This window comes from Cygnus olor, chromosome Z (genome assembly GCF_009769625.2).
Source record: "Cygnus olor isolate bCygOlo1 chromosome Z, bCygOlo1.pri.v2, whole genome shotgun sequence".
NCBI classification, from domain to species: domain Eukaryota; kingdom Metazoa; phylum Chordata; class Aves; order Anseriformes; family Anatidae; genus Cygnus; species Cygnus olor.
The window spans coordinates 43510395-43537375 of NC_049198.1; the positions used below are offsets into that span (position 1 = coordinate 43510395).

The window sequence follows — 26981 nt, forward strand, 5'->3', positions numbered from 1 at the left end:
AGTCATGGAAAATCCCAGAAGCGTCTGCCCATGCGGCTCTTTGAATAGTTTATTGCTGCATACATAGGTGTCTAGTTTTGCTAGGTACACTTATGTCCAATTGCCTACCAAAATCTTTTGCCATAATATCATAGCAATGCAAGAAATGTGAATGCAAGTTTTTTCTCAACAGCCTTTTTAACATTCCTTCTTTTCAGCCATGTTTACTAACGTTGCAGTTTGCTTTCCTCCATTCAAGCACAAAGCACTGGCTGACAGTTTTTTTTTTGTTGTTGTTGTTGGTTGGTTGGTTGTTTTGAGGCTTTTATTTTTTAATAGAAAATACATACTGAAAACATCAGCTGTTATATGAAATTGCATTGGCTTTTGGAGACTTTTATAGTAACACTCTTGTAGTTGAAAGAAACTTCTGTTTGTGTTTATATAGAAGTTAAATGCCTTTGTGCAATGTTTGAAAACAAATACTGCTGCCCTTCTGCTGTAATTTGCTTGTCACAGGAAGAAGTGGAGAAGACCCGTGTCTTCTGATTCAGCACTGTTGCAAGGTTTGATCACATCTCTCTCATATTAGAACAGTGAATTTCAGAAGGAAGCCTGTGGTCATTGGAAGCCCATTAGGAATCATTACGAAATGTTATTTCAATTGCAGTATCTCCAGGTATTTGAACAAACTGTAGTCCCATTTTGCTGGGTGTCCTGTAAACCAAAAAGCAAGAAAATCTCTCTTCCCACCAAGGTTTTAATCTAAACTGACACACAGCTGAAGGGTGGGAGAGGCAAAAGGCCAAAAGCAATGAAGCCGCCTGCCAGAGGTTGTGTAGCTGATTAGCAGCTGTGCATGTACATGTGAGAGAATGCTGGTGTCCTCATTTGGCTTTGTTTTTTCCCAGCATAACTTCAGCAGAGCCAAAAGTGAATATCCAAGTTTTCTTTTTTTCTTTTACTAGGTTTAAATTTAAGATCTTTTGTCTGCCTGGCCCTTTCTCTTACACGTATCTCCCCTGCTTTCTTCTCACTTTAGCAGTCAGTCTCCTTTTCCTCTCCCCGTGCTGGAGTAATAAATCATGCCAGGTTGTTGAAAGAGGGAGAAATTTTCCCATTTAGGGACAAAACAGGAAGCCAGACCACCAAAAGGGCAAAACACAGCGCGTCACCCCGCGAGCGCCGGGCACGTCTGTGTCTGAGAGTTATGCTTTTAGAGCACGTGACGGTGAGAGCAGTGCTGCAGTTTTGCTGGGTGTGGGGACAAGCTGACTCTTTCCTTTCCCGGGCATGTGCTGACAGCGCAGGGCTGGATCAACAGGGCCTTGGGAACCCTCGTGCCCCGGGCTGGGATTAGGCTGGCCCGCAGGTTCAGCCCCAGCACAGCCCACAGCTGAGTGTGTAATGAGAGGGCGAATTATCTCCTCCAGGGAGGCCTCTCTTCAGAAGTGATAAAATACCGGGTGACCTGCATGGCAGCTGACAACAGCGTTCAGGCCAAACTCCATTTGTCGACAAGTGAGTCCTTAGCTCTTGTGGCCAACACCCCCTGCGGCGGGCTCCCCAAACTCCCTTAATCGATAGCTGTGAACAGAACAGTAAAAGCTGCTTCCAGAAAACCACTCGGCCTCTGATGACCAAGATCCTGCAAAACCGTGAGGCAAATCATTGCATTGAGTGGGAGCAACTCTGCAGGGTGGATCTCATAGGGAAAAATGATTTATCATGTTCCATCAAGTACTGAGTTCAGTGGAGCCGTGTAATCTAAACACAGGCTTGGTCTGAGGTCTTTATTTTTATGTTTTCTGGAATCAGAAAAAAATAATCAGAAAATCTGTATTTGCAGGAACAAAACCTCTTTCTGGTAGAAATGCATGGAATTTCTGAGCATTGTCCATGATGACAAGGAGCAGCAGGCACTGTCTCCTTAAAATGTGTGAGCTTCTGTACCTCTGAGTAGCTGTTTGTATGAAGACCCTGTCTTTGTGTTAATTTTTCTTCCTGTGTTACTCACATTCAAAGCTTGGATATCTCTGGAAAATAGGCAGTTAGGTCTTTGAAGTCATGCAGGAGTTAACAATCTTGCCATCTTTCCTCTTGTTTATCTCTCTCTTCTGTTCCATATGTACTGATCACCCTTTTCTCACTATGAACCTGGGTAATGCAATTAAGTTAAACAAAGAGCTCTTTCTTGTTCTTTGTAATCATCTTGTGGTATACTGCTTCCACTTTATACATGACAAAAAGTCTTGCCTGATTTTGCCAGAAATATCACTTGGATTTATTAGAAAGCAACAGAACTCCCTGCACGTATGTTTTGTGCAGAGCAAAAGAAAATACAGACTTTCGATGTAAATGCTCAAAGCTGCATCTGATCCAGTATTTCAAAGAGCAACCCCACGCCAGCTGTCTTGCTTTCTCAGGGAAGATTTTGCTGCTACCAGGGAATAGTTTGGTGCCCTTAGAGACTTGGAGCAGCAGTGATCTCCTGCTGCAGGCCCGCAGCCACCTCCCTGCCACGCTGGGTTTGTGGGGCAGCAGCCTGCTGGGAGCCATGCCAGCCCAAACCTGCCTTCTAATCCCCAGTCTTGTGATTTCAGTCACAAGGCCTGCTGTTCTTCTCTGTGGCTGGTTGTTCAGGCTAACTTAATTTCTAATCAAAGTAATTGGCAAAACCACTGCTCATTTTTTAGTGGCGGGGGTTGCTGTGTTTTCTTCTGTTATTGGATACGACCAGATGTAGGTAGTTCACTTTCATTTTACTTCTGAAATAGGTGAAAATTTGTCCTGACATTGGAAGTACGAATTTGGTTTGGCAGCGAGTAGGAAAACAGCGCTTTAAGAAAATCATGTTTGTCAACTTGGTACAACACAACTTCTATACTTTGCTTTCCACATCCTTCTCCAAAAGTATCAGGGAATCAAGCTGGAGTTGGTTTATGTATAAATTTGTACCAAAAAAAAATGCTTCAAGTTAAAAAATGATATAATGGAACATGTGTAAACTAATATTTAAATGCAGTTCTGTTTCTTCATATACTTGATTTTTTGTGGATTTTCGGTTGTGTGTCTGTCATGCTGGTGCCAGCCTGAGGTGTAATATAAAGCATCAGCTGCTCCTGTAAGTGGAGGCAAAGTGTCTTTGCCTTGAGCAGTGGTCAGCACTGGTGGCTGCTCTGTTCCCTAGTTCTCCATCAGCTTTGAAGGCAGCTGGTGGTGTGTCCCCTTTCTCACCTCTCATATCACTAAATATCGCTTCTAGCTTCTTAAAAAATAAATTCTGTCTCTCATTCTCTCAGCTGTCTGGATGCCCTCCCACATCCTGACAGCTGACCATGAGGGGAAGTTGCGGCCTAGTAATGCAAGGGCTTTGTAGGTACCTGTACCACAGGCATCCTGCGGTTTGTGCCAGATAGCTCTGAAGAAATGTCCTGAACGGGTATTGCACTGGGAAGGGAAACTTTAAACCCCGTCCTGGCGGTGTGAGGAGGGCTGCTTCCAGATCCAGCAGTGAGAGATGCTATCTCCAGCCCGGAGCGACGCCCGCTGCCTCCTGGTGGTGCTCTGCTCCTTCCTCGTCCCTCCTGCCCTTCTCTGGGTCGTGGTAACCCCTTGTCCTGCCACGGGGTCATCCAGTGGCAGGGTTGTGCTAGATGTGACAGCAGCTATATAAATATTTAGGAGAACCATGCGGGTGCTATAGGTCAGATGGGACACTGGTGAAGAAAAACCACGGTGCACACCAGAGAAAGTTGCTGCTTGCTTAATCTGTGTTTGGGGTTTGCATGGGTTGCCAATTGAAATGAGATTATTCTCCTTTCGGAGAAGATACTGATCTCTTTCTGCATACCAGCCACCCAGCAGCCCACAAACTGTGAGCTTTATCATTTGAGCATCAACAGCTTCCAGAACTGCAATTGTTTGTAAGATCGGCTACCCAGCGCCAACAGGTGCTTGTGGTGCATACTGGGGGGGGGATAAAAAAAAAGACAAGTCATGGAAAGGCTACTAGCTGGGATTATACACAGATTCTGCTATGAAACCATGCTGAAATAAAGGCAGCTACGGTGTGTTTGTGCTGACTGTAAGCCACTGAAACATCACAGTATTCATATAATGGTGTAACTGTCCACAAAGAAGCACAGATCTTAGTCACTACAGTATGTGTGCCCACCACAACACAAACTTTCTTTCAGCAGGTCTCTAATAACAGTTGTTAGAGACCCTGTGGTTACTCTGGGGAGTACCAAGTCCCTGCACTCTCTCCTGGCCCCTTGGAAACAAGGCAGGCTTACAAGTGGTCTCTTTTCTGATACAGTTCAGGTGTTGCTATTTCCTACATGAGCCCCAGACTATGCTTGGTTTTAAGTTTCCTCTTTGAGAAATGTGATAGAATTTCTTGATAAACTGGTGAACCCAACAACTACCTGTGTTCGAGATGGGGGGGGGGGTGTGAGTGACTATATATGAGTATAAATGTATACATACAGTGTGTACATGTTTTGTTTGCCAGAAAAGAAAACTAGTGCACTAGCTTCACAGTCAGAGTGCACAATTACATTTTCTGTGATAAGGTTGCCTTGTCTATTACCTAGACCTTCCGAGCCTTTTCTGCTTCCTTTTCATTCTCTGAGATTTAAGTGTTGCCTGTTTTGCTGTTGAAAGCAGAGATTCGGGAAGCACATGACAAAGAACAGAATAAACAAGTACGTGGTATACTTGCTGATCCTAGGTGGATGTCACTATTACAACTTTAAAGAGTACCAGATAAACACCTGTAGAAAGAGTGCTTTGATACCTGAAGCAGTACTGAAATCACATCCATAACCCCTGTGATAACAATGCCTATGCGCTAATACCCATTCTGTATAAATTTATGCCTGTCTTTATTCAGCCTGTGGCTTTATGAATAATAGAATATAGTTGTAAGCTTTGCAATAGCCACTGGGGTTTCTTGGCAGGAGTATTTTTAACTCCTGTCCATGTACTAATATAGTTCATGGTGAGTTCTTAAGTTCTTAAGTCTTGTCCAAGTATGGCTGGGGAAATGGAGCAGGGGTGGAAATGAGCTGATGGGGCAGGAATTGGTTAAGACAAGACAGTCAAATAAATGTCCAGGTGATGACACCAGTAAGAGACAGGAGGGTTATAAAGAAATCAGTATGCCTTATGCTTTAAGTGACCTAAACCTCCATTTTCACTCTCCTATTGCTTAGCATACTTACACATTTCTTTTAATTAATAATTTTTACTTTTATTTCTCAATGAATGTTTGCTAGTTTCACAGCTGATTCCATATCTCCTTAGGCAGTGTCAGTCATGGCAGCAGGGCACTAGTAGGAGTTGTCTAGGAGCAGTAAAATAATGTGTGTAAAAGGGCAAATGTAAATCTGAAATTATAACCCTTCAAAGCAAAGGAAAATGGAGGTGTATCAATGGCTTTGTGGTAATAACTGATCTTCTGTTGCAGCAGATTACAGATAAAATGGGAGTGTGTATGATTTGAGTGTCACATTTGCAGCAACTGTTTATTACAAATTGTGCCATTGAGAGTTCCAGGTCTGTAAATGACATCAGGCATTTTCCTGTTCACATGTAGACTGAAATTCTGTTGCAATGTAACTGCTTTTTCATCTTTATTAATTACACAGCACAAGACTTTTGGTCTTCTCAGGGCTGACAAGATAAAAAGCACCTGCAACAAAACCTCTGAAGAAAAGAAAATCCAGATAGTGGCATTGCAAATGTTTATATGAAAATCCTGTCTCAAACAATGCCAAAATGTAATGTCAGATCAGATAGGGGTACTGATACCATTCCCTTCTTTCTGTTAGTACTATGTAAAGTAAGTAGCTTGTTTACTAATTAGGCCTTTGTTTCTACATTTGCAACACATAAATCAGAGTTAGAGGATTTTTACATTTGTCTGCAAGGAGAAATGAAACTTTTGTATTTCCCATCAGCCATTCTCGCTATTTCTCTTGCCCTCATTAAGTGGGATTTTCACTGAGAGATGGGTGTTAAAATGCTAGACTCCACCATCCTGAAAGGTACTGTTTTTACTGTACACTGAAGACAGATGAGCAAGGTCTGAAGTAGAAAAGCCTTTAGCTGCTCTTCTGGTGTTTCTGTACACAAGCGAGGTACTCTTTCACATCGTCCGGAGAACCGAGAATGAGAGGAACCCTCTGGTGAATACCCTCAGGTTTCACATCCAGCACCGCCTCAGTCCCAGTAGTCGCCATCCCACCTGCCTGCTCGATGATGAAAGCCATAGGGTTGCACTCGTAGAGAAGTCGGAGCTAGAAAGGAAGAGGGAACAAGAAACTGTACTTGAGGGTAATTACATCAGAGGTCTTACCAGAACGTAGCCTGTGATTTGGGCAAATTTTGGACCTAAGTACAAAATTAACCTAAGTAGCAATGTATCTCTCATCAGTCCCTTCTTTCCTCCTTTCACCTCCCTTCACACTTTCTGTTTGAGGACAAATGCACTGACCCTGCTCTCAAGCATCAGTGCCATAGTTTCCAAGCTGACACACTGATGTGTATCATCAGTGAAGCTGTATTTTGTCAAAAGTGTCAAAAGAAGCTGTTGGGCCCACAGACATTAGCAAAGCACTAAAGCCAGCTAAGCAAGACAACCATACCGGGAAAGAAAAGCCAAAACGTCTTCATATGTATAGGTTTTATTTGTTATCTCAAAGCTTGGGGTAATCACGTTGTGTTTGGTCAGGATATTTTGGAGTTTGAAACTTGAAGCTCCCAGTTTCAAATTTCCGATTTTGATTGCAGATCTTCAGAAATGTGAATAGATATTAGTGGCTTGAACTCATGCAGATAGAGACTCTGGTTTTGAAAGTAACTGCAGTAATTATTAAAAGAAAGTTTTCGCTTTTAGTATGGAGTCTGTTGATCCCTGGTATCTGTTCATGGCTTTAAAAATGTTGCCTCTGTTGTTCCTGTGTTCCAGCTGAATGCAAACTTATTTAGGATACGTGCCAAAATATTCTGTGTTTAAAAGAATATAGATGACAGCTAGTTATTTTTTAATGGACATTACCTCTGTAGATTTAGCTGAATATTTCGCTGGCATTCTAAAACATACTCGTGTATTATAATGTTACTTCATGTTATGCTTAAAAGTCTTTTCATGTGTGCAAGAGACAGAATGTTTTCTGGGTAAAAGGAAGCACAACAGAATGCAATTATTAAGAAAAGGGGTGGACACAGGACTTTGCTGTCCATAGTTCCCTTATCACTGTGTTTGTAAAAAATCCATGATATACCACAAACATAAACAGCACATATTAACATCGTTCTTATCTTTAAGGCCCGCCAAAATGCTGTTTCTGCTACAAGGCCTCTACCTGACAGGCAAAGTGGGACCATTAGCCCTCATTGTTTTCTGTAGTGTACGGCCAACTTTTGAAAGAGCCAGAAAACAGCAGTGGCACCACTATGGAACCATGTGTTGAGTTTCTTCTTTCTTCACTGTGACTACATGACTGAAATAAAGCAGTTTTTCTTCAGGTAATAGTTCAATTGCTGTATCAAATATTGAAATCAAATTTGCCTGGACAGACATTAAGACATTTTTGGTGTGTATTCTGAAAAGAGTTGTTTTTCTGTTCTCCTCATTTTCCACAGCTCTTGGATCTGCTGCTCTTCTGATAAATACATGTTCACCAGGATGTAACCAGTAGTCCTTCATCCTTAAAGAACCGTAGACATCAGCGTGTTCTGACTCCAGCGTGAGAGATGGGACAAGTAGTTTTAAGAAAGTAAATTCCTGTACGTATCCAACCAGGCATATAAAAACAATTGAACAAAAGGTTTCAACCATGGTGTTGGCCAGGAAGGAAGAAGGTCTTGGAGTCAGAACACTATGACTAATGCATTACACATTGAGCTACTCATTTCCTAAGCGTGACCTGCAGGTTAGTTGTAGTCCACAAGTCAGCTGTATACTCAGACTGCTTTTAAAACATCTTTGTTGAGAAATTCGATAGTAAGGGCATCTGATGCCACAGGAGAAAAGTCGAGGTTGACTACGGCCCATGGTTCAGCATGTTCATGGAGTCACAACATTGCACTGTGGAGTCACTGCATTCCACTGAACTGCATTAAGCCATGGCATGTTTTGTACAGGTGCCCAAATGGGAAATCATATTTTCCCAGAATATTGGTCTCAGTAAAAACTCCTTCCACTGACAGAGTGTTTTGGTCAGTTAGTAGAAACCTGTGTTTTCAGGGCTGGTGATAGTAAGCTCAGTACACTTTGGAAAGAGTAGACAGGCAAACTCAGATGTCTGGCACTGAACAAAACCCTGACTGTAGTTAAGCATATCCCTTCTGGACTCTAGCTGCCAGTAAAAAGGGTGAAGGTCTTTCTTAGACCTTAGTGTTTTATCTGCTAGCTGTGCATAGGTATCTCAGTGGGCTTCTATGATACAGCAATGATTTTCTTCAGAAAAATGAATAAAGCCCTTGGGTTTAGTGAAAAATATTTGGGAATTTTTTAATATAAAAACACACAGGAACATTTCTTGCTTATGTTGGCAACTGCCTAATTTTCTTGATTAAATTAGATTGCTGACCATCATATCCATTAACAATACTCTCCAGAGATGGGAAAATCATTATCTCTTTATATATCTAAACTATTCCTGTATATCTGCTACTATTTTCTTTACAGGAAAATCGGAGGTATTAAGCTGACTAAGTTTACCAGAGAAGTCAAATGATTTACCTTTCCTTTAGGACTCTTCTGATTAGCAGGATACATGAAGATCCCACCATACATCAATGTACGGTGAACATCAGCAACCATGGAGCCCACGTACCTGGCACCATATGGGGAACTGCCATCCTGAAAGACATACAAATGGAGCATTACATCTACCAGGCTAGACAATTGTTAGCACAGGAAAATGTCATTTTGTTATAAGCCAGGTATCTAAGCTACTTAAATCAATTGTTGCGTATGGACACTGTAAATGTCTAAACCAGCCTTACTTTTGTAAGACTTAGTGATCATCATGAGGTTCTAAAATAAGGGCTTTAAAGAGAAACACTCAAAATGTGGAAACCACTTTGCCTGTAATTTGAGTGCACAACAATATTGTATCAACTGCTCACCTGTGAAAAAGCAAGTAGTGAAAAAGTAAGTGAAATCTTCTTCCTGTTATCAGAACAAAGTACCCATTTGGTTTCTGATCCTCCACAGGTCCCTAAGCTGGGGCATAAGGAAGGATATCACTTTTCACTACACATCCAGGCAGTTCACAGAGGACTCTCAGATTTTTCCCTCTGGCTTGTTTTCAAGTTTTGAAGCTGGTTGTAGCATTCATTCTGGAGTTTAGTTTGGGAGATAATAAGAATTTAATCATGTAGTTGCTCTCAGATTAGAAGTTCATATTGCTAAAGGAGAGGTCATTTTGGTGAGAGCAATTAGGGAAGTTTATTAGGCAACCAGTTTCAGGTTTGCTAGTGATAAAAATGGTAAGATAGAAGATAGAGAAAAAAAAACAAAACACACAAAAAAAAACACACACAAAAAAAACAACTGGTGACTTGCACAAATAGAAGTAATATACACCAAATTAGCTCCACCATGAGAAAAGTGATGCATCACTGTACTTTTAAGAAGGGGAGATACACAATACAGATGTAAACTGAAGGAAAGCTTTCTGAGAGGTAATATGCCAAGATGCCTGGTGGTCTTCTGATATCTCTCACTCTGTCTTCAATAAAGCAGGAGTGGAATTTTGGTTTCCCCTAGAAATTGACAAAGACTAAGGCTTCATGCAAATTTAATGTGCATACATATTTGTGTATTGCAATGCTAAAAGTTTGAAAAGACTTCTGCATGTTTTTGCAAGTGTTTTTTTTTTGTTTGTTTGTTTATTTGTTTTTTGTCTGGCTAAATCCATTGTCTAATAAAATATCTCAGAATATCTCAGTGCTTTCTACAAGGCTTGCCTTGTGCAAGTACTAGTTATAGAGAAACATATAAAGAGAGAACTTGTGTAACAATGCCAGCTCCAAGAACAGGTCACAAGTCAGCCACCCTTCCCCACAAAATCATGAGGTTAGCTGGGAGAAAAAAAAAGAAAAAAAAAACAAAACACACAAGTGGGAGGGAAAACCACAAGTGGGAGGGAAAACCACAGATAAAGAAAAGTATTTTTCTATTTTGAAATCACTTTATCTAACTGTTTTACGCAGCTATGAAGTTTTGATATTTACTGTCATTTAAAATGGGAACAGATTATCATCAAGTTACACAGCCTAATGCAATAAAACACTAGGAACTCGAGTCCTAAGCCACTACATATGAGACTTAGATCTTTGTTACAGCTGGTAGTAAAATTGGACTATGGAATTGTTCCAGACAGTGTGATATTCCTTGTTCAACTGTATTTCTGCTATTTTCTATAATTCTTGCCTGTACAGATGAGAACTATTGAAAATTCACAGGAAGACAATACAAAGTATAAAAGACTTGATGGATAACACACAGCCTGGAGCTCTTAGCTTTTGTTTAGTTTAAACCTAGCTCTTGGTCTTATTACTTCCAGACACAACTGAATAACACTGTCAAGTACTTGCTCCCTAAATTTCCATGGTTTTTGCCTAAATAATTATTTAGACTTCCAATGACAGCTTATTGACCTGACAGCTGTTTGCATTTGTGACTTTGCAGCTGTAAAAATCTGAGGTCAGAAAAAAAGCACCTTTAGAGCTGTTAAAGAGAGACCAAAAGTACTTTTGCAGTTTTGGAAAAGATAATTTTCAGGCAAAACTATGATTATAGTCTAAAACTATCTTTAAAAATACAGACAAAGAAAGAGTTATTTTTTTCCAGTTTCAGAAGGGGACTCTAAGAAAAGTTCTTTAAACTTTAGGAAAAGTCATAGGGTATTGGTCACAAGCGGACCATGAAACAGAGTGCTAAGCACTGCTTTTAGGACACTATCAGATAAAGAACCTGCAGCACACGAGTATACTACTTACTGAGCATGAGCTGCACAGCTGAGCCACCTGTGTACAAACCATCAGACACTGGGATGTGCTGGATTTCCTGTTCACAAGCAGATGATTTGCACAATTTGTGTGTGTTTGGGTGGTGTAAATTGAAGATAATGAGAGGCCACTGAGAATTTTAGTTGCTTCTTACCCTGACATAAATTCAATCTGCTAGAAACACTGCAACTGTGTTACTGAGACTGTGCTGAGAAAGAAATTTCTCCATTCCTATAGATTTGTCACTTCAACCACTGATTGAAATAGAATTTTCACTTCCCTTAGCATCCAGCTACCTGCTTAGGAGGGATAAATAATCCTTTTAGTTACTAGAAATGTTCTTGTTTCCCCAGTTTGGTCAGTCAGACATTTTTCTTACAGATGAGAAAGTTAATAGGTGTTGCATGCTTATTGGTATATTGCCCAGGCTTTCATCTCAAACAAAAGTGCAGAGCTAGGGAAATTCAACCCAAGTTCTGAAGAGTGCCAAATAGTGTGCTTGCCCAGTGAGCATTTTGTAGTGTTTTGATGTTAATGAAAGAGTTGGAGAACCTCGATGTTCCCTTCACCTGCATCCATGGTGTTTGAAGAAGCTTGTGATTGCTCTTGGTTTCACCCTTTGCATTGCTTTTCTTAACCCAGGGAAGCAAAAGTGGCTCATAACAGACAGGTCCTCTGATTTTTTTCTCTTCACAATGTGATGGAAGTCATTTTCTCCCCTACTTATTCTACTGATTTCTGAAAGCTATGTTCTTCTGCAGCAGAATGAGACCATGTTTTTCTTGCATAACTATGATGACTAGGAGAGTGAGGGGAAAGAAGTCTTTTCTACAGACTATGGCAACAATCTGCATCCCTCCCTCTCTGTACAGTTATGGTAACAAAAAACCACAACATTTTTCTTAATTTGTTAATGTCACTTGGGCACAGCTGGGCTGACTGGCAGAAGAAAGCTTCCTGCTCTTGATGGCAAGTTTTTGATGTCATTGCTAAGAGAAGTCTCCATTGCATGGCTCTCAGCCAACAAGCTGCGATAGGACGCAGCTTCTCACAAAGCTACAGGAGGGTCTGGAGCTGTTCTCCTGTGAAGACAGGCTGAGGGAGTTGGGGTTGTTCAGCCTGGAGAAGAGAAGGCTCTGGAGAGACCTCATTGCAGCCTTCCTGTTCCTAAAGGGGGCCTACAGGAAAGCTGGCGGGGGGGAGACTATTTGTCAGGGGGTGTAGTGATAGGACAAGGGGTAATGGTTTTAAACTAAAAGAGAGTAGATTAAGGTTAGATGTAAGGAAGAAATTCTTTACTCAGATGGGGCGAGCACTGGCACAGGTTGCCCAGAGAAGCTGTGGATGCCCCATCCCTGGAGGTGCTCAAGGCCAGGCTGGATGGGGCTTTGGGCAGCCTGGTCTGGTGGGAGGTGTCCCTGCCCATGGCAGGGGAGTGGAACTGGATGATCTTTAAGGTCCCTTCCAACCCAAACCACTCTGTGATTCTACGATTCTAAGTTAAGATAAAAATGAAATGGAACAGCAAAGTATAGAGATGGCCACAGCATGTTTCAGAGTTCTACTGTCAGTGAACCAGTTCCAGCTGTGTGCTAGAGACCTAAGAGGATTACTGGAGGAAATGTTTAGACTAAAATTTTTGCAGAAACAATTTCTGGCACAATAGTGCCATTATATAGTGCAGGCTGAAGTAAATGTGGTTTTGAAGGAAGCCTTACAAATAGCAGCTTGCTCTTCATCTGTTGAAGCAATAAGAGATTTTGGGATGCTTAAAAAAAAATTACCTTTACGCTGGACTGTCATTCCAGAAGAGATTTGACTGGAAAAATATTTCCCACCAAGATCTGCATGACAATGGTAAGGGGCTTACAGCTGATCTGCAGAACAGTAGCATTTCTTTAGTGCTTTTAATTCAGATCTGATGCTTTTTTAGTGGTGTGCCACAAGAAACTTTGAGAGTCAACATGGCTCTGTGGTCCAGACTATCATCTAGTCTGGGACACTGCTGTTAGATAGTAAGGGAAAATCTCTCCTCTCCTCATAAAAGGCCAATTTTTAATGTTTGGTCATCAGTGACAGTGATACAGATCATGGGATACGCTGTGAGCAACACTGCACTTGGTTTTCCTGTTTAATGTTTAACTTTTCAATTCTGTTTGGCAATGTTAAGAGAGTCATCTGAACAGCATGTTGACCAAGAACCTCAGGAAGGGGCAAACAGAGTTTGGATCAAAGGAAAAAGAGAATATGACAAAGTGACAAGAAGCTGAATTTGGTGCCTTGTCTCTTGGCTTACAGTGGCCAGAAGGCCATAGGGTAAGAGTGGTCCTCCTGGTTGAGAAGGGGCCTCCCATGCCCCACACAGCAGGAGATGGAGTCAGTCCTCCCTCAGGTCACAGCTATCCACGTGGTGGGCACCCAGCAGGTACTCCCCACTGCCCTTTTGCATGCTGAAGAGAAGGAGACACAGACCACAGCTGTGCAATGCTCTGCCTGTGGCTTCAGGAAGGTGGGAGCACCACCAATGGAGCTGTAGCTGGGCTGTAGCAGGAGCTGAAAGTTTGATAAATATGTCTTATAGATGATGCTAGGAAGCAGGTTTTATGCTACGGAAGAGTGCAACACCTCTCTCTTGTACTCTCACAATGTGAATATAATGTCCTTTCTAAACCAAGGAACCTATTTATGCTGTTTCTGGAGCTCAAGCTCAGAGCAAGCTTTCAGATGGGCAGATTTCCTTCTGCACTGTGGCCATAACATCAGTGCATTGGCTCTTCTCACACAGACACCACTATGACTTGGAGCAGCAAAGCACTGCTTGGCTTGATACCCTTGTGAAGTCTTCCCCTGTCCCAAACAGCCTATGAATACTGTGCTACTTGCTTTAAAGTAACAAAAATATCTTCTGCTGATTGGAAGCAGTAGTGCAACAACACTTCCAATAGTTTTTCCCCAAATACAGCACAGATTTGAAATTAAATAGTGTTTGCAATCTTTTTTTTTTTTTTTTTTTCTGTATGCCTGACCTAAGGATTTAGTGAATCACATGATAGAGCTGTCCTCACAGAGCCTGTGGTGAAACATCTCTGTCTGGTCTTTCTACGGAGTGTGTGAAATCTCTTCAGCCTTATCATTTCTGCCTGAGGTTGATTATTTGTTTAAGGTTTTGCTTTTTTATTTTTAAAACACTTGAGTGGTTTGCAAAAAAACACAAAGAAACCTGTTGTCAGTGCATTACACCAAATACATAGCTCAGCATCATGTGAGCAGAATGAGAAGCACAGATCTTCTCTTTCCCAGCTGGGCCAGCTTTCAGGAACTATGAAAGCCGTGTAGTGGGCTTCCACTTCTCTCATAGCTGGTCTGAAAGTACACATTGAAGTTTCAAGATAATCTCAATGAGCATTTACAGGATGCTGTGAAGTGATCCTGTCTGTAGCAGCAATGTGAGTAATACAAGAAAGAGGCTTTGGTAAGAGATCGGCATTGCCACTACAGCCAATGTGGTGAATTCTGATTTTCAGCTCAGCAGGAGCTTCTCACAGAACAATGGCTTGAAATCTTACTCATTACATTTCCATTCTACAGCACTCTGAAGTTTTCTACTGGATACATTGGTTTTTACATAAGTGCTGTGCAAGAATTTTTGACAGATAATAGCTTTAAAAAATAATCTCATGGGCTTTTCTAGCAGGAAAGCATGAAAAACATCTTCCAGGCCAAGTTCAGTCCTGAGCAGTTACACTTCTCCATATTTTGTTATGACTTACTGGTCACACAACTACACTTTCCAGGGAGCTTTTATATTTCCACACTGAGAGTTTGTGTTGTGTCCTCCTAGCCCTGACTGCAGGCCATACAGAGCTGCTTATTCTCACAAGAAAATTGATCAGACGCAGGATGTTCCCAGCTCTGTCTCTCTGGAGGAAACAGTATAATCCTCTTAACAATAGAAGGTGGTGAAATTGTGCCTCACACCCTTTTATTTTTTTCATCCTATGGGTGGTTTCATGGTCCATGTGATGCAAACAGACCATGCAAGAGTTATGCCATATTTCTCAGCTGTGAGCATGTAGAGGAATATGATGGAGGTGCCACCCAGATCCCTGGAAGCACCTATGGGGCAGTAAGTGGAATCTAGCCCCAAATGCCCAGCTTCACAAATGACTGAGCTTCATATTCAGATACGCTAGAAAACAGGGGTATACTTCTCTCTATATACCCACATTCTGCTTGCATGGTTTCAGAGTATTTATTTCCTCCACACAGTGGTGAACAAAGCTATGAATTTATTTAACAAAGTTATAAAAGTTATAAAAGATATCATGCACTGGAAGCCAGCACATGAGAGGCATACCCACAGCACTGAAGTGTTACATAGAACTGGGTTCAGAGATGTCTTCAAAACCCTTCCCACTAGCCTGGACAGTGTAGAAGGTAGTGCTTACCAGTGAACACTGGATACAGTGCTAATATTCTCTTACCTCGGGAAATTTCTTCTTTTGTAAGTATTCTGTCATTGCAGGATCAAAATACTTTGCATAACCTTCATTGAGACTGTAAACCTTCCCTTTCTTCTTGATTTTAACATCTCTATCCACCAAAATAAACTCACCGAGACCCTACAGAAGAACAGAGGAGATCAGTTATTAGCAGGCACCAGAACGCTTTGTTGACTTCCCGTAACAGTTGTCACACCAGAGATGGCAGAAATGCTAGCACAGCTTGGTCTTTTCAGCACCAGTCTTGTGTATAACTTCACAGTATTCAAACAGAGCAGAAAGCACAGAATCTGTGTTAAGTTCATGAAAACTTGTTACATTAGTAGCATAAACAAAAAGAAGTTTGCCTTCAACAGTTAGCATATCAAATGAACACCAGTCAACCCTGAAAGCAGATGGATTGTAGATCTTTGTGTCCACAAATCATGAGGTTATAAATGAAGAAATTGCTTTTTATTTTTTTTAAACTCTTCTTGACTGTCTTGACTAAACATCTTAAAGTGAATACGATCATATCCTCGCATGCACTGCTGTAAGCAGTTGGAGTGTGATATCCACCTTCCTCCCTCTGTGTCTGACCAGATCAGTTCGGCTCACAGTTCTTCCTGCCTGGAGAAAGCTTATTTACAAAGATTAAAAGGCGTTTGGGCAATAATGCACCCTTTTATTAAAAACAACTTATATTATTGGCTAAATCTCATGCCGGTTTCTAAAACGAGCAGCTTCCTTCTCACATTCCTCCAGTAACATTTGTCAGGCTCCTGGGCTGAGCTTTAATGAGCAGCAAAAGTCTGGTTGTGTGGGTACAGTTCAGCTTTTGCAAATTGTTGGGTATGCAGATTAAAGGACTTCACCATAAAACTAAAACAAACTCGGGAATGATTCTTGCCACAGGCTAAACACTGAACATGGTGGAGTCCTTTTGCAGAGAAGCAAAAACAACAACAACAACCAAAAAAAAAAGGCAGGAATCCTCCAAGTGGAAGCAAAGGCACTGTTTGCAGTAATTTTTTTTTAAGTGTTTCTCTGTGCAAACCAGCAGCCTGACTTGAATGAATAAGGTCTCAAACACTGTTTAACTTAAACTCTCACTCACTGAATGGACAAAAAAAAAAAGGAACAGAGGCAGTGCAACCAACATACATGATTACGTGCAAGTAAGATAGCTGTGGGATGCTATGAGAGTGAAAACAGAATGGCATAGATCGCCTAGATTGCAGAGACAAGAAGTAACAAAAACGAGTAGACCCAAGCATGGGAAGTTCTAAAAGACAGCGGCAATGTTTCCAACACTACAACCGTACCGGATCAAGCATGAAGCAGTCCACTCCTTGCCCTGTGGAGAGGGCGACCAGCGTAGCGCTGCCATACAAGGCATAGCCTGCAGCAACAATATTGCGTCCGGGCTGCAAAGCATCTTTTTCAGAGGGCTCGTCATCCGTTTCCTATGGAAAAATTACCATTAGACTGAGGGTTAAATACTTACGAGAAACAGTAAAAACGACATTTAAATAATAACTTGGAGCAGACCTCCCTTTGGTGTCTTACCCAAGCCTTTGAAACTATCAAAATAGAGACTGCTCTCATTAGTTCAGGGCAAATTTGGTGCAAGCAAATGTGCATGCTGGGACAGGACATGGGGAGTTTGTCATTTCATACATCTCATGCGATCAGTATGATACCTGCCACAAAACTGATACCTTAGCATTGCAGCCTACTGTATTAAGTCAAGATCATCAGAAATCTGAGACAGAACAGCGCTACTGATTTTCTGTAAATTCAAACATAAGCTATCACACTGATACCACTCTGAGGGAATAACTGCGAGGGGAATGCAATAATTAACACTGCATAGCTTGCAAACAAATTGCTTCCAGTAAAGCAGAATAAAAGGGCAGAGGGTGTGACGCGGCAGAACCAGAATTGTGCATTGGTCTGTGCTGATGAAGAGATGGGCAAATGAAGTGATATAAGTGTTCATACGCATATAATAAATGCCTTTGTGTATGTAATGCATGTGCATGTGTAGGTATGCACATACAGCTCTGCACAGAACTTTCACATGCCATTATACTTCAGGCATCTGATCTGGTATCGCATTTCCTTTCAGCACTGCAGTTATCACTGAACAAGAATAGCCAAGAAGACCTGGTACAAATATTTCCAGCCAGCTCTGGGGGTGTGTTTCAGCCATAGCTTACGAGAGATTCATGAGAGTACTTGGGAAATCTGGCTCCAACCTGCACTTCTTGGGACTATAAAACGGGTAGGGAATACTAATGCTTCCTAAAAAGTTTGCCATTTGTGGTGGAGATTCTGTGGATGTTTTGAAGTTGGTTCTCTGGCAATTAAAGTGATAATCCCCCTCAGACACTTTCTTGGGGCCCTCGTTTAACACCTTATTATTTCAAATTCATCCAGTTTCTCAGTAGTTGCATGGGTTTAATGAGATTGAGTAACAGCTAAATAGAAATAGCAGGTCTAGCCCAGAGTATCTGTTCCAAAAATGAATAAATAAATAAAAGTCAGCAGAGACTGTTGTGTGTAGCAAATAAAATATTTCATGAACACTGAGTAAATTCTTTAAAAGATCAAGAATGCCTTCCAGAGATATTTCCAAAGGAAACCACCCCCCCAGAAAAAATAGAAAAATTCTCTGCTCTGGCAAGAAGCCTTCAGGGTGCCCAACAGGATCCAGCAAGGTGGAAGGGGTAAGGGCAAGCTGAGGATCCTGTTCATCATAGGATGCCAACATCTAGAGGAAAGCAGACACATGGGACAACAGAAGTTCTTTCAAGACACAGGAGGACAGTAATTTCACAACAAAATGTTTTCATTTTCAGCTGAAAGATTTTGGCTGAAAGCATTTGCTACTTTAGTTCACAGAGCTTTTAGCTATGTTTTGCTCACATTTGTTAAATATTATTTTGTCAAATTCTTCTGTGGAAAAAAAAAGAATTGCTAACCAGCTCTTCATGGGAGCTGAAATATGACGTACAAATGTACCTGGTATGCAGTCCCTTAAAATTAATCATTCTATCTCCAAGTGTTTATTCAGAAAGATTATGAGCATGTAATGAAGGAAAAGTCATTAAAATGCCTGTTTGTGTACATCAGAGCTATGAATACTGCTTATTTGCCAGTTGACTAGTTATTAATCCTCTGCTAAACAATTTTTTAAAGAAAAAACTATTACATGTTGCATAGCATCTTCTCTTTCAAAACTATATCCCCATGGCACATAGATGTCACCACCAAAAGCAATGGTTGTCTATAGTAAACTAATTGTTTGTAACATTAAATACAGAAATAAGTATATATTTACACAACGAGTTGCAAACATATTATGTTTTTTTTCTAGCTTTTTGTATGTTTTCCTCATGAAAACAATTTAATTTTGTATAACTACAAAAGAAATGTGTTTTACCAAACAAATTGTGTATACAGTATGTGTAGCTGCAGGTTACATATGAAGTTGATTTAAAATACATTTTTCTAAGGTGAGCTTTTCAGGCCTATCACTTAAATGCATTTTCTAGGTTTATATGGCTCAGCAACCATACATTTGTTGACCACTCTGAAAAACAAAACAAACAAACAAACAAACAAACAAAACTCCCTTGGAAGATGGACAGTTGGGCAGAAATCACTTGTTTTTCCATCTTCATTCACAACAATGTTTCCAAGAGCCAACTTCCAAAAGGAAGGAAAAAAGTTCAGTCTCTAACAAATGTTTTGCAGAGCTTGTTGGAATGTAAAAAAGCTACTGATCAGCTGTTATTTCGTTGTTAACACTGCAGGAGTTTTGCCAAGTGCCATGTACTGTGGGACAAACCAGGGATTTAAGCTGACTCTGTTAACTGCTGAATATTTTCACTTCTTTCTGGTGCACAGATGGATTTCCTTTCTATTATATTTTGACTATGAGATGGAGGTAGTGAAATCTCTTTAGAAGTCTTTATGCAAATGACTGAAATAGGCATTGTCTTTCAAATAGGGGGACTGCAGAAAAGTTCTGTCAGCTCTGAGACAGCCACTTTAGCCCTTTGTTCTCATGAAGCAGATGAAAGACGCTCCACAGAGTCTAGCTATAGGGGAACCCTCAGGTGATACCTGAGTCTGAAATTTTTTGCATGTAAGATTTACCACATGATGTGATTTGCCCACATCAGCCCTTTGAGCAGCTCTAGAAAGTCTTGGTTTCCAGGTCTCCATTCATACCACGTGTTTCATGAATATCCATTACTTTTGCTCTGAATTTTTATACCTTCTCCATGGGGGACAACATGAAGTGTATGTGTCTGCATGTGTGTGTGTGTGTGTGTGTGAGCTGAGTATTGTCCTAATGACAATGGAGGAGGAGGGGAAGAAAATCCATCTGACGCACTGGGTAATGTTACAAATTTAAAACAGAATTCAACAAAGCAGCAGAGTTTCATAGCATGTATGTTGGCAGCGAATTGACAGTTGTTGAGTAAGCTCAGTGGCATGAAAAATAAAGAGGAATCCAGGGAAAAATTCTTATTATCCCCACAATACTGACACTCCACCAGCTAAGAGCACTTCAGTGGCAGTGACTGTCTAGGTCCTATCCCTTGCCCTGGCTTCCGCTGATTCGGTCCCTCAGCCCAATTTTTCTGGCTTTTCTGGTCTTTTTAACAATAACACACATGCTTCAGAAAATAAAAGCCAGGTTGAAAATGAAATGAAATAAACCTAAGGCGGAATTTATTTCCTGGTGTTTTTTCTAAGAAACAAATTTAGTGTTTTTTGGCAGGAGGTGATATTACCTGGGGCTGTAGTGGTGGCCCTGGATCAGGAGCAACAAATCATTTTCAGGTTAGAAATGTATTGTCCAAGTCTGGCCTTGGTGGAAAAGTGTTGATTATCCTCAAGCTAATGTTTCAGTTCTGCAGTGCGTGCCTTTGGAAATGGGGTTAAGGTGCTGACATAGTGGGAAAATCAGCCATACAATCAACTGAGAACTCGAAGGTACCAAATATCAGACAGATGCCGAGGATCATCCATTGGAATTTGAATTGTTCTAGCTTTTCCAAAACAAGGTTCATGTATTTTGTATGGTTTTAAATAAACTTATATTTTCTTTCTTAGAATCACAGAATCACAGAATATCCCGAGTTGGAAGGGACCCATAAGGATCATCGAGTCCAACTCCTGGCACCACACAGGTCTACCCAAAATTTTAGGCCATGTGACTAAGTGCACAGTTCTTAAATGATTCTCATTCATTGGGATAAACATCTCACTTGTATTCCCTTGACACTCTCCTAGAGCAATAATTAATAAAGCCCTTATAATTATTTAGTTATTCTGAAGGGTTTTAAGTTAATAGTGTTTGGAGTTAACAACGTTGCTAAGAAATTGTCTTATCTGGAAGAAAGTCACATTAATTGCCATCTACATTAGAATTAACATTTTTATGTCAAGAATTATCCCCGTGAAAGTCTGTGAATGCCACATTGTTTCTAACATTCCAAGCAAAATTGATAGGTTATTCTTGTAATTGAAGAACTGCACTTCATCCTAGCAGCAGTGTTTTTATTTGGATATGAAGAATTTGTACCAAGGAACATAATTTTCTCTTTCTGAAGTGTTGAAGTATACCTACCCACATGAAAAATGGGAACTTAAAAACAGTATTTACAACAAATATATTAATACATAATAGAACAACACCAAGTATAGAGAGATCAGAAAATGAATTGAAAACTTGAGTGCTTTGAAAGGACTTGAGTTCTTTGGGAAATGTTTCTATTCTGAAGCAGAATCCTAGGGAAGGCTGGGCAGTCCATAGTCATTACATGTCTTAACAGATGAGCTAAAGATGACAGAGAAATCTGTGCTGTACTTCAACCTGTTATGCTATATGAATCACACTGAGCATTTGCCCTTATATTAGTGTAACCTTATGCAGTGTAACCTAAACACACTTCTAAACAGAAAGCAAATGTTTGTGACACTGTGCCTACTGTCTCTACTAATAGCAGACAACACAGCTATTGCCCATCTTAAAAGTAGGGAGGTGCTGTAGTATTTTTGGCTGTCTTTACAGGGATAAATGGAAGGGCTGAGGGTCCCTTTGCTTACCATAAAGGCATATGGCATGGGTTGCCTCTATACAGCTAAGCTCTCTTCCCTGAGAAAATCAGGATGTTAGATACACCAGCAGCAGCCCCTCAAGCCATACACAGGCATTGTTTCAGACAGCGTGGTTTGGCCTGGGCTGAATCCACTAACCACAGACACCATGGACAGCCATATGCCAGCACTTCTCTTGTGCCGTGACTCCGTTCAGACTGAGCTGTGGCTGTTTGGTTTACCAGTAAATGCATATGCTTGATGGTGAGTGTTTCATCTATGAGAAATGCAAAGATAAGAACTGTCTGGAAAATCATGAGTTAAAAGATGAGAGAGGACTTTAAAAGTGTATCTTCATGCGTTTGAAGTGTAGTATCTGAGTCTGCAAGTATTTCATTGCAGTCATGAGAAATCTAAATGTTGCTTCAAAATAATGATGGCTGAGGGTCTCCCATAGTCATCTGAGTGTGAGCTCAGACATTAAGAAAAACACCAACTGCTGGGAGATTAGCAATCAAATCACAAGACTTGGCATGACTCTAGCTATTAACGTTTGTTAATTCGCTGCACAGTTGCTGCTCTGTGCAACCCCACAGGGGGAGACCTGCTGGCCCTGGTGGCTGTAGGTGACTGCTTCCTCCAGCTTCAGGTGGCCTCCATTGTTAGCGTGTGTTCAAGCTCCCATCTGCAAGAGGCATAGAAACTCATACCAGGAGGCCACCACAATGCTAGTCATGATAGGGTCCGGTCAGCTGCTGGGAAGCCCAGCAGTGACACCACGACACATCTCGGCTCTCCTGCAGCGAGGAAAACCGCACTGAAGTAGCTGACTAGCTGTCTGATGGTGGTTTTATCTAAATGCTTGTGTGTCTGGGGGAAGGAAATGATGCCACCTAGCAAGGACCAAGTGCACACTCCCTGGGACTTCGGGAAGCTCTTTAGCACAGGTAAATCTCAAGTGTTACCTCTTCTACTCTTTCTAAGGCTCTGCTGAGCCCAAAGACACTTGGAGGACCTACAAAAGAAGCTAAGCAAGCTGATACACCCAAGCCATTTTGCTTTGACCAAGTGAACTTTGCCACGTGTGCTTTGTTTGTCCTCTTACCTTTTTGTAGATAGCAAATATGGTTCCTATTGGTGCCAAGCAGTCTATATTGGATGAGCCGTCAAGGGGGTCGAAGCATACCACGTATTTACCCTAAAACAGAAGTGGCAAGAAGTGGAAACGTTAAATGATAGTGTTGTCTTGCAGTACTGTTTCCTTTTACCTGGTGACCCCTGTGTTTTTGTGGCTGTGTGTAGCCCCCCGAGCACACGTGGTGCAGCTCGCCGGAGGAGGCTGCGCTGCTGACCCAGCTGGCCCTGCAGTACAGCATGTTTCCCCCGGTGCTGAAGTACAACATGTTTCCCCTGGACCTGCAGTACAACATATTTCCCCGCCAAAGAAACAGGAGAGGGCACGTTCCTGCTGACAGCACTAAAGCTGATGGCAGAAAGAAGTCCTCTGCGTCCAAGCGGTGTAAGACATTTGGAAGCAAAGGGTTCAGCCGTTCTGGAGGCCAGCATCTTGCTCGAGTAAATGTGTTTTGTTTTGTTACACTCAGAACCAGGACTTACTGATACTGTGAGTTTGAGGGCAGAAGAAAAATATCATGGGGAAAGGGTAGGTTACATCGGTGCGAGTAGTGTCACTGCAACAGGATCCCCTCCTGGGGAACCCTGATGAAGCAGTCAGGTGTTTCCTCCGGCCGTGTAATGCAAAACCCAGTTCTGCTAGCCTCTCAGCTCATTTTATCTTGCCTAAATATTAATGTAATCCGAACCCCGAACCCCAGTGGCCAAGGACTGTAATAGTACACTTACATCTGGGAGCTGGGGTGTGCTAACAAGCTCCAAAATAATTATTTTCCCCTTTCGCCAAACTTTAATACTAATTTTTGCCCTCCACATCTCCTTTAGCTGTTGAAATCACGCCATCCACCTCAGTTATTAATCAAAACAACTCAGCAATGGCGCAAATTTTCCGAGCTCCCCCGGGAAGCGCTGATTTGGGGACCCGGGCCGGGTTTCATGCCTGAAACACGAGTGCCCCCTGCTGCTGCCTGAGCCGACACCCCGCGGAGGCAGGAGCCGCACCGACCCGCTTGTCCTTCGGGGTGATGAGCGCCTCCTTGTTCTCCTCCGTGACCAGGACGCAGGTGCTGTAGGAGGACTGCAGCATGTTAATCACCAGGGCGTTGGACAGGACGTCCAGCTTCTTCACTTCGTCACCCGTCACGTTCACGGTGCCAGCTATGCCAAACCTGGGGAAAATAGATTAAAAAAAATAAATAATAATTAAAAAAAAAAATCAAGAAACCTGCGCTAGCGAGGGGACCTTTTAGAAAAATACAAGCCAGGTATTCCTTCCTCTCATCTTCCCACACCTTTAACCTTGGATTAAACCATTGGGATGCATTAGGAGGTGTTTGCTGCTGCTAGAAAACAAAAGCGTCCAGGAGCAAGGGAAAGAGCAGTGGCATCTTTTTGGGGCTCCATCAGGGTCCTTTTGCTCCTGCTTGGACATTCTCCAAGCCTCCTCCCAGGAGCAGAGCCTGCAGCCCAGCTGGCAGGTGCCAGGCTTTGCTGGCAGCCCCAGGAGGCAGCCAGAGGTGGCTTTGGGGAAGGAGAAGGGACACGTACTGTGTGTCACCTTCTGCTGCTGGAGCAGCTCATATGGCTGCTCAGAGCTCTGGGAGGGTCCCACGCCCCCTCAGTCCCCAGCCACCCCAAAACCAGAAGCCTTGAAGACAACCCCTGATATTTCCACATGCTCCTCAGGATTCACACGCTAAACTGCTCCTCTGGATTTTATTCAGATTAATTTATTTGGTGATCCTCAGCTGGTTTACGGTGACGCTTCTATTCTATATTCTGATTTTAGTAGCATATTAATTATGTAGTACATAGTAATACATATGTCTGAAATTTCCAGCTGAGGAAGAACTATTTTGACCTGATGCGTGTGGTCAGGGCATGTCAGAAGTATAAGCAAACATACAGGGCATATATATTGCATTTTTATTCATTATGAAAAATAAGAAAGGAAGGGAAGGGGGACAACTAATTAATCTCTATGTGTTGGTCAGCAGCAGGCCTGACTTGTGGGGGACAGGTCTTTTCTCTTATTTAAAGCTAAGATCTGCCTGAACTTTTCAGAAGTATTGAGTTTTTCAGGTATTTGCATTTTGGAGTGCCAGGTTTAAGATACTGGAAAGGAATGTGATTTTTAGGGCACGCTAAACATCCAGTCTCCAGTTAGTATGTTTCCAGGCAGGTTTCCAACCCAAATTTATGACTTTTTTTTTTTTTTTAAAGACCTTCTTCACCTTTGAATGACAAATTTGTTAAAAATTCACACTGCACTATTAAGCATCAAATAAGTTACTTCACATTCTCCTGTCTGGAGAAACCAGAAAAATCAGAGCTCTCTAGCTGCATTTTTCTGTTTAATGATAAGGTCCCAGCTCTTGCTCATGGGAAGAAGGCATAAGTGCAGACAGATGCAAGCCAGACACCATGGTTGAAAGTTTGCCACAGGAATCTCCAAAATTTCATGGTTGCAGCAGCAGTTTGAACAGTACAGGTTTCTCATTTGTGTGTTTGGATATTTTAGATATTTCTTGGTCATTGCCTGAAAATTTTTGTTTGTAGAAAAAGATGTTTACTTCTTAACATAATGGGTGTTTTCCTTCTGAAGGGAAGATTCATGTAGCACTGAGGCAGTAGTAGTGTCTTGTAGGCAAGGTGGCTATTCCGCCTCCAGTCTATTAAGCAGTAGTTCTCCCCACTTATGAAATAAATACAAAGTTGTATATTGAAAGATAAAAAATAAGTAAAAGCAACATTTCCTCTAAAATGGGAAGAAAAAACAGCTCAGCTTCACCTAATAACTACAAAGTACAATTTAACAGTCAGGGCATAGGAACATGAGGCCACTGCTAACTTTGGGTACGTCTCTCTACAAATTACTGTCCACACCCATAAAGTGAGTATGGTAGTACTGAGACATTGAATTTGTGATTGGAAAAGATCATTGAGGGTTTTGACCAAATAGGCAGCAGAAGCACAAAAAAAAAAAACAAACTCAGGGTGTTAAAACATTTCAGTGTTTCCACAAGATGAAAATAATAATAATAATAATAATTAGAAAGGAGTAAATGACAAGCATCGTCTTTCTTATATATATTCCCTATCTTCTACAAATACATGCATATATACATGCACAGGAGTGTGCACAAATATACTTTAATACATAAACAACAACTGTATATTCTAAATACATAATTTTATTAGTTTTCAGCTCCCTGAGCTGCTTCTGATAGATCACCATTAAAAGATCACCATTAAAAAGGCTGATAGTGAGGTGGGTTTTTTTTTGTTTTTTTTTTTTTTTTTTGTTTGTTTGTTTGTTTTTTTTTTTCTGGCTGTGTGAAGAACAGCTCAAGTCATTCCAGGATTTGCTAAGGTAAATTTTTACTTTCCAAACCACTACATGCCAAATTATTTTGCTTGCTTTTCATATAAGACCTTTTAAGTCTCCCCATCTGTAACGCTGACACCAGTTGAGGAGGGAGGGGTAAGTGTACCCATGCATGACAGCATATGCCATTTCTTGCAGGGTTGTTGCTTCAGAGCATGACTTACACTGCAGTCAGGCAGAACATCAGCTTCCTAAGGCAAGCCAAGATCTGTTTGCACCACTCAGCACTGTGCTTGGCTGTTAGCAGAAAATATCACGGTGCATTTTTCTCCAAATTCACAGTAAATTTAAAAATACATCAGTATCAACCTTTACAAGGTATAATGAGGTGAATGGCGCCCTGAAGTCCTGACTCATGATTTAGCAGTAAAATATTGCAGAACAGCAGCTCGCCTATGCTTCTATCTAGTGCTCAATACTGGAGTGCTCCAGAGAGATCTCCGCTTCCCGCTCCTGGCAACCCATGCCCTGACCTCCTCCTGCCTGCAGCCACTTGCAATACACTTAAACATCCCTACCCTCTTCCCAGCCTTGCAATGCAAGCAGGAGCCTCTCCACCTCCTCATCCTCCCCGTATGTCTCAGTAGGACTCACATGTGGGCAAGGCCCGCCTTTCTGACTGCAGAGGAAATGGCCTTTATGGCAGTCAGCATGGAGTTGAGCAGCTGTGTCAGCTCCCCGGTGGCTCCTTTGACTCGCCGTCCCTTTTCCATGACAAACCGCGTGAGTGTCAGCATATCTGTTTCGAAGGGGGTTTTGTCGGACATTTTTGCTGGGTACCAGTGTCCCTATCCTCTCGGCTGGGTTGGGCACTTTCTTGCTGTGTTGAGATGCCGGGCAGCTGTTTT

At 41.7% G+C, this 26981-nt stretch overlaps 1 protein-coding gene and 1 long non-coding RNA gene across 2 annotated transcripts; one reads left to right on the forward strand and one right to left on the reverse strand.

The window, feature by feature from the left end:
- The first annotated feature begins 1207 nt into the window (after positions 1-1207).
- Positions 1208-10007, forward strand: LOC121061621. Its single transcript, XR_005815183.1, has 4 exons — positions 1208-1500; positions 7316-7515; positions 7633-7776; positions 8746-10007. It is a non-coding gene; the product is annotated as an uncharacterized LOC121061621 (long non-coding RNA).
- On the reverse strand, positions 5597-26981 carry LOC121061620 (fructose-1,6-bisphosphatase isozyme 2). Its single transcript, XM_040540744.1, has 7 exons — positions 26728-26981; positions 23752-23914; positions 22717-22809; positions 16817-16957; positions 15495-15632; positions 8735-8854; positions 5597-6284 (listed from the first exon to the last, which is right to left on the reverse strand). The coding sequence occupies exons 1-7, from the start codon at positions 26898-26900 to the stop codon at positions 6090-6092; spliced, it is 1023 nt and encodes a 340-aa protein (XP_040396678.1). The 5' UTR covers positions 26901-26981; the 3' UTR covers positions 5597-6089.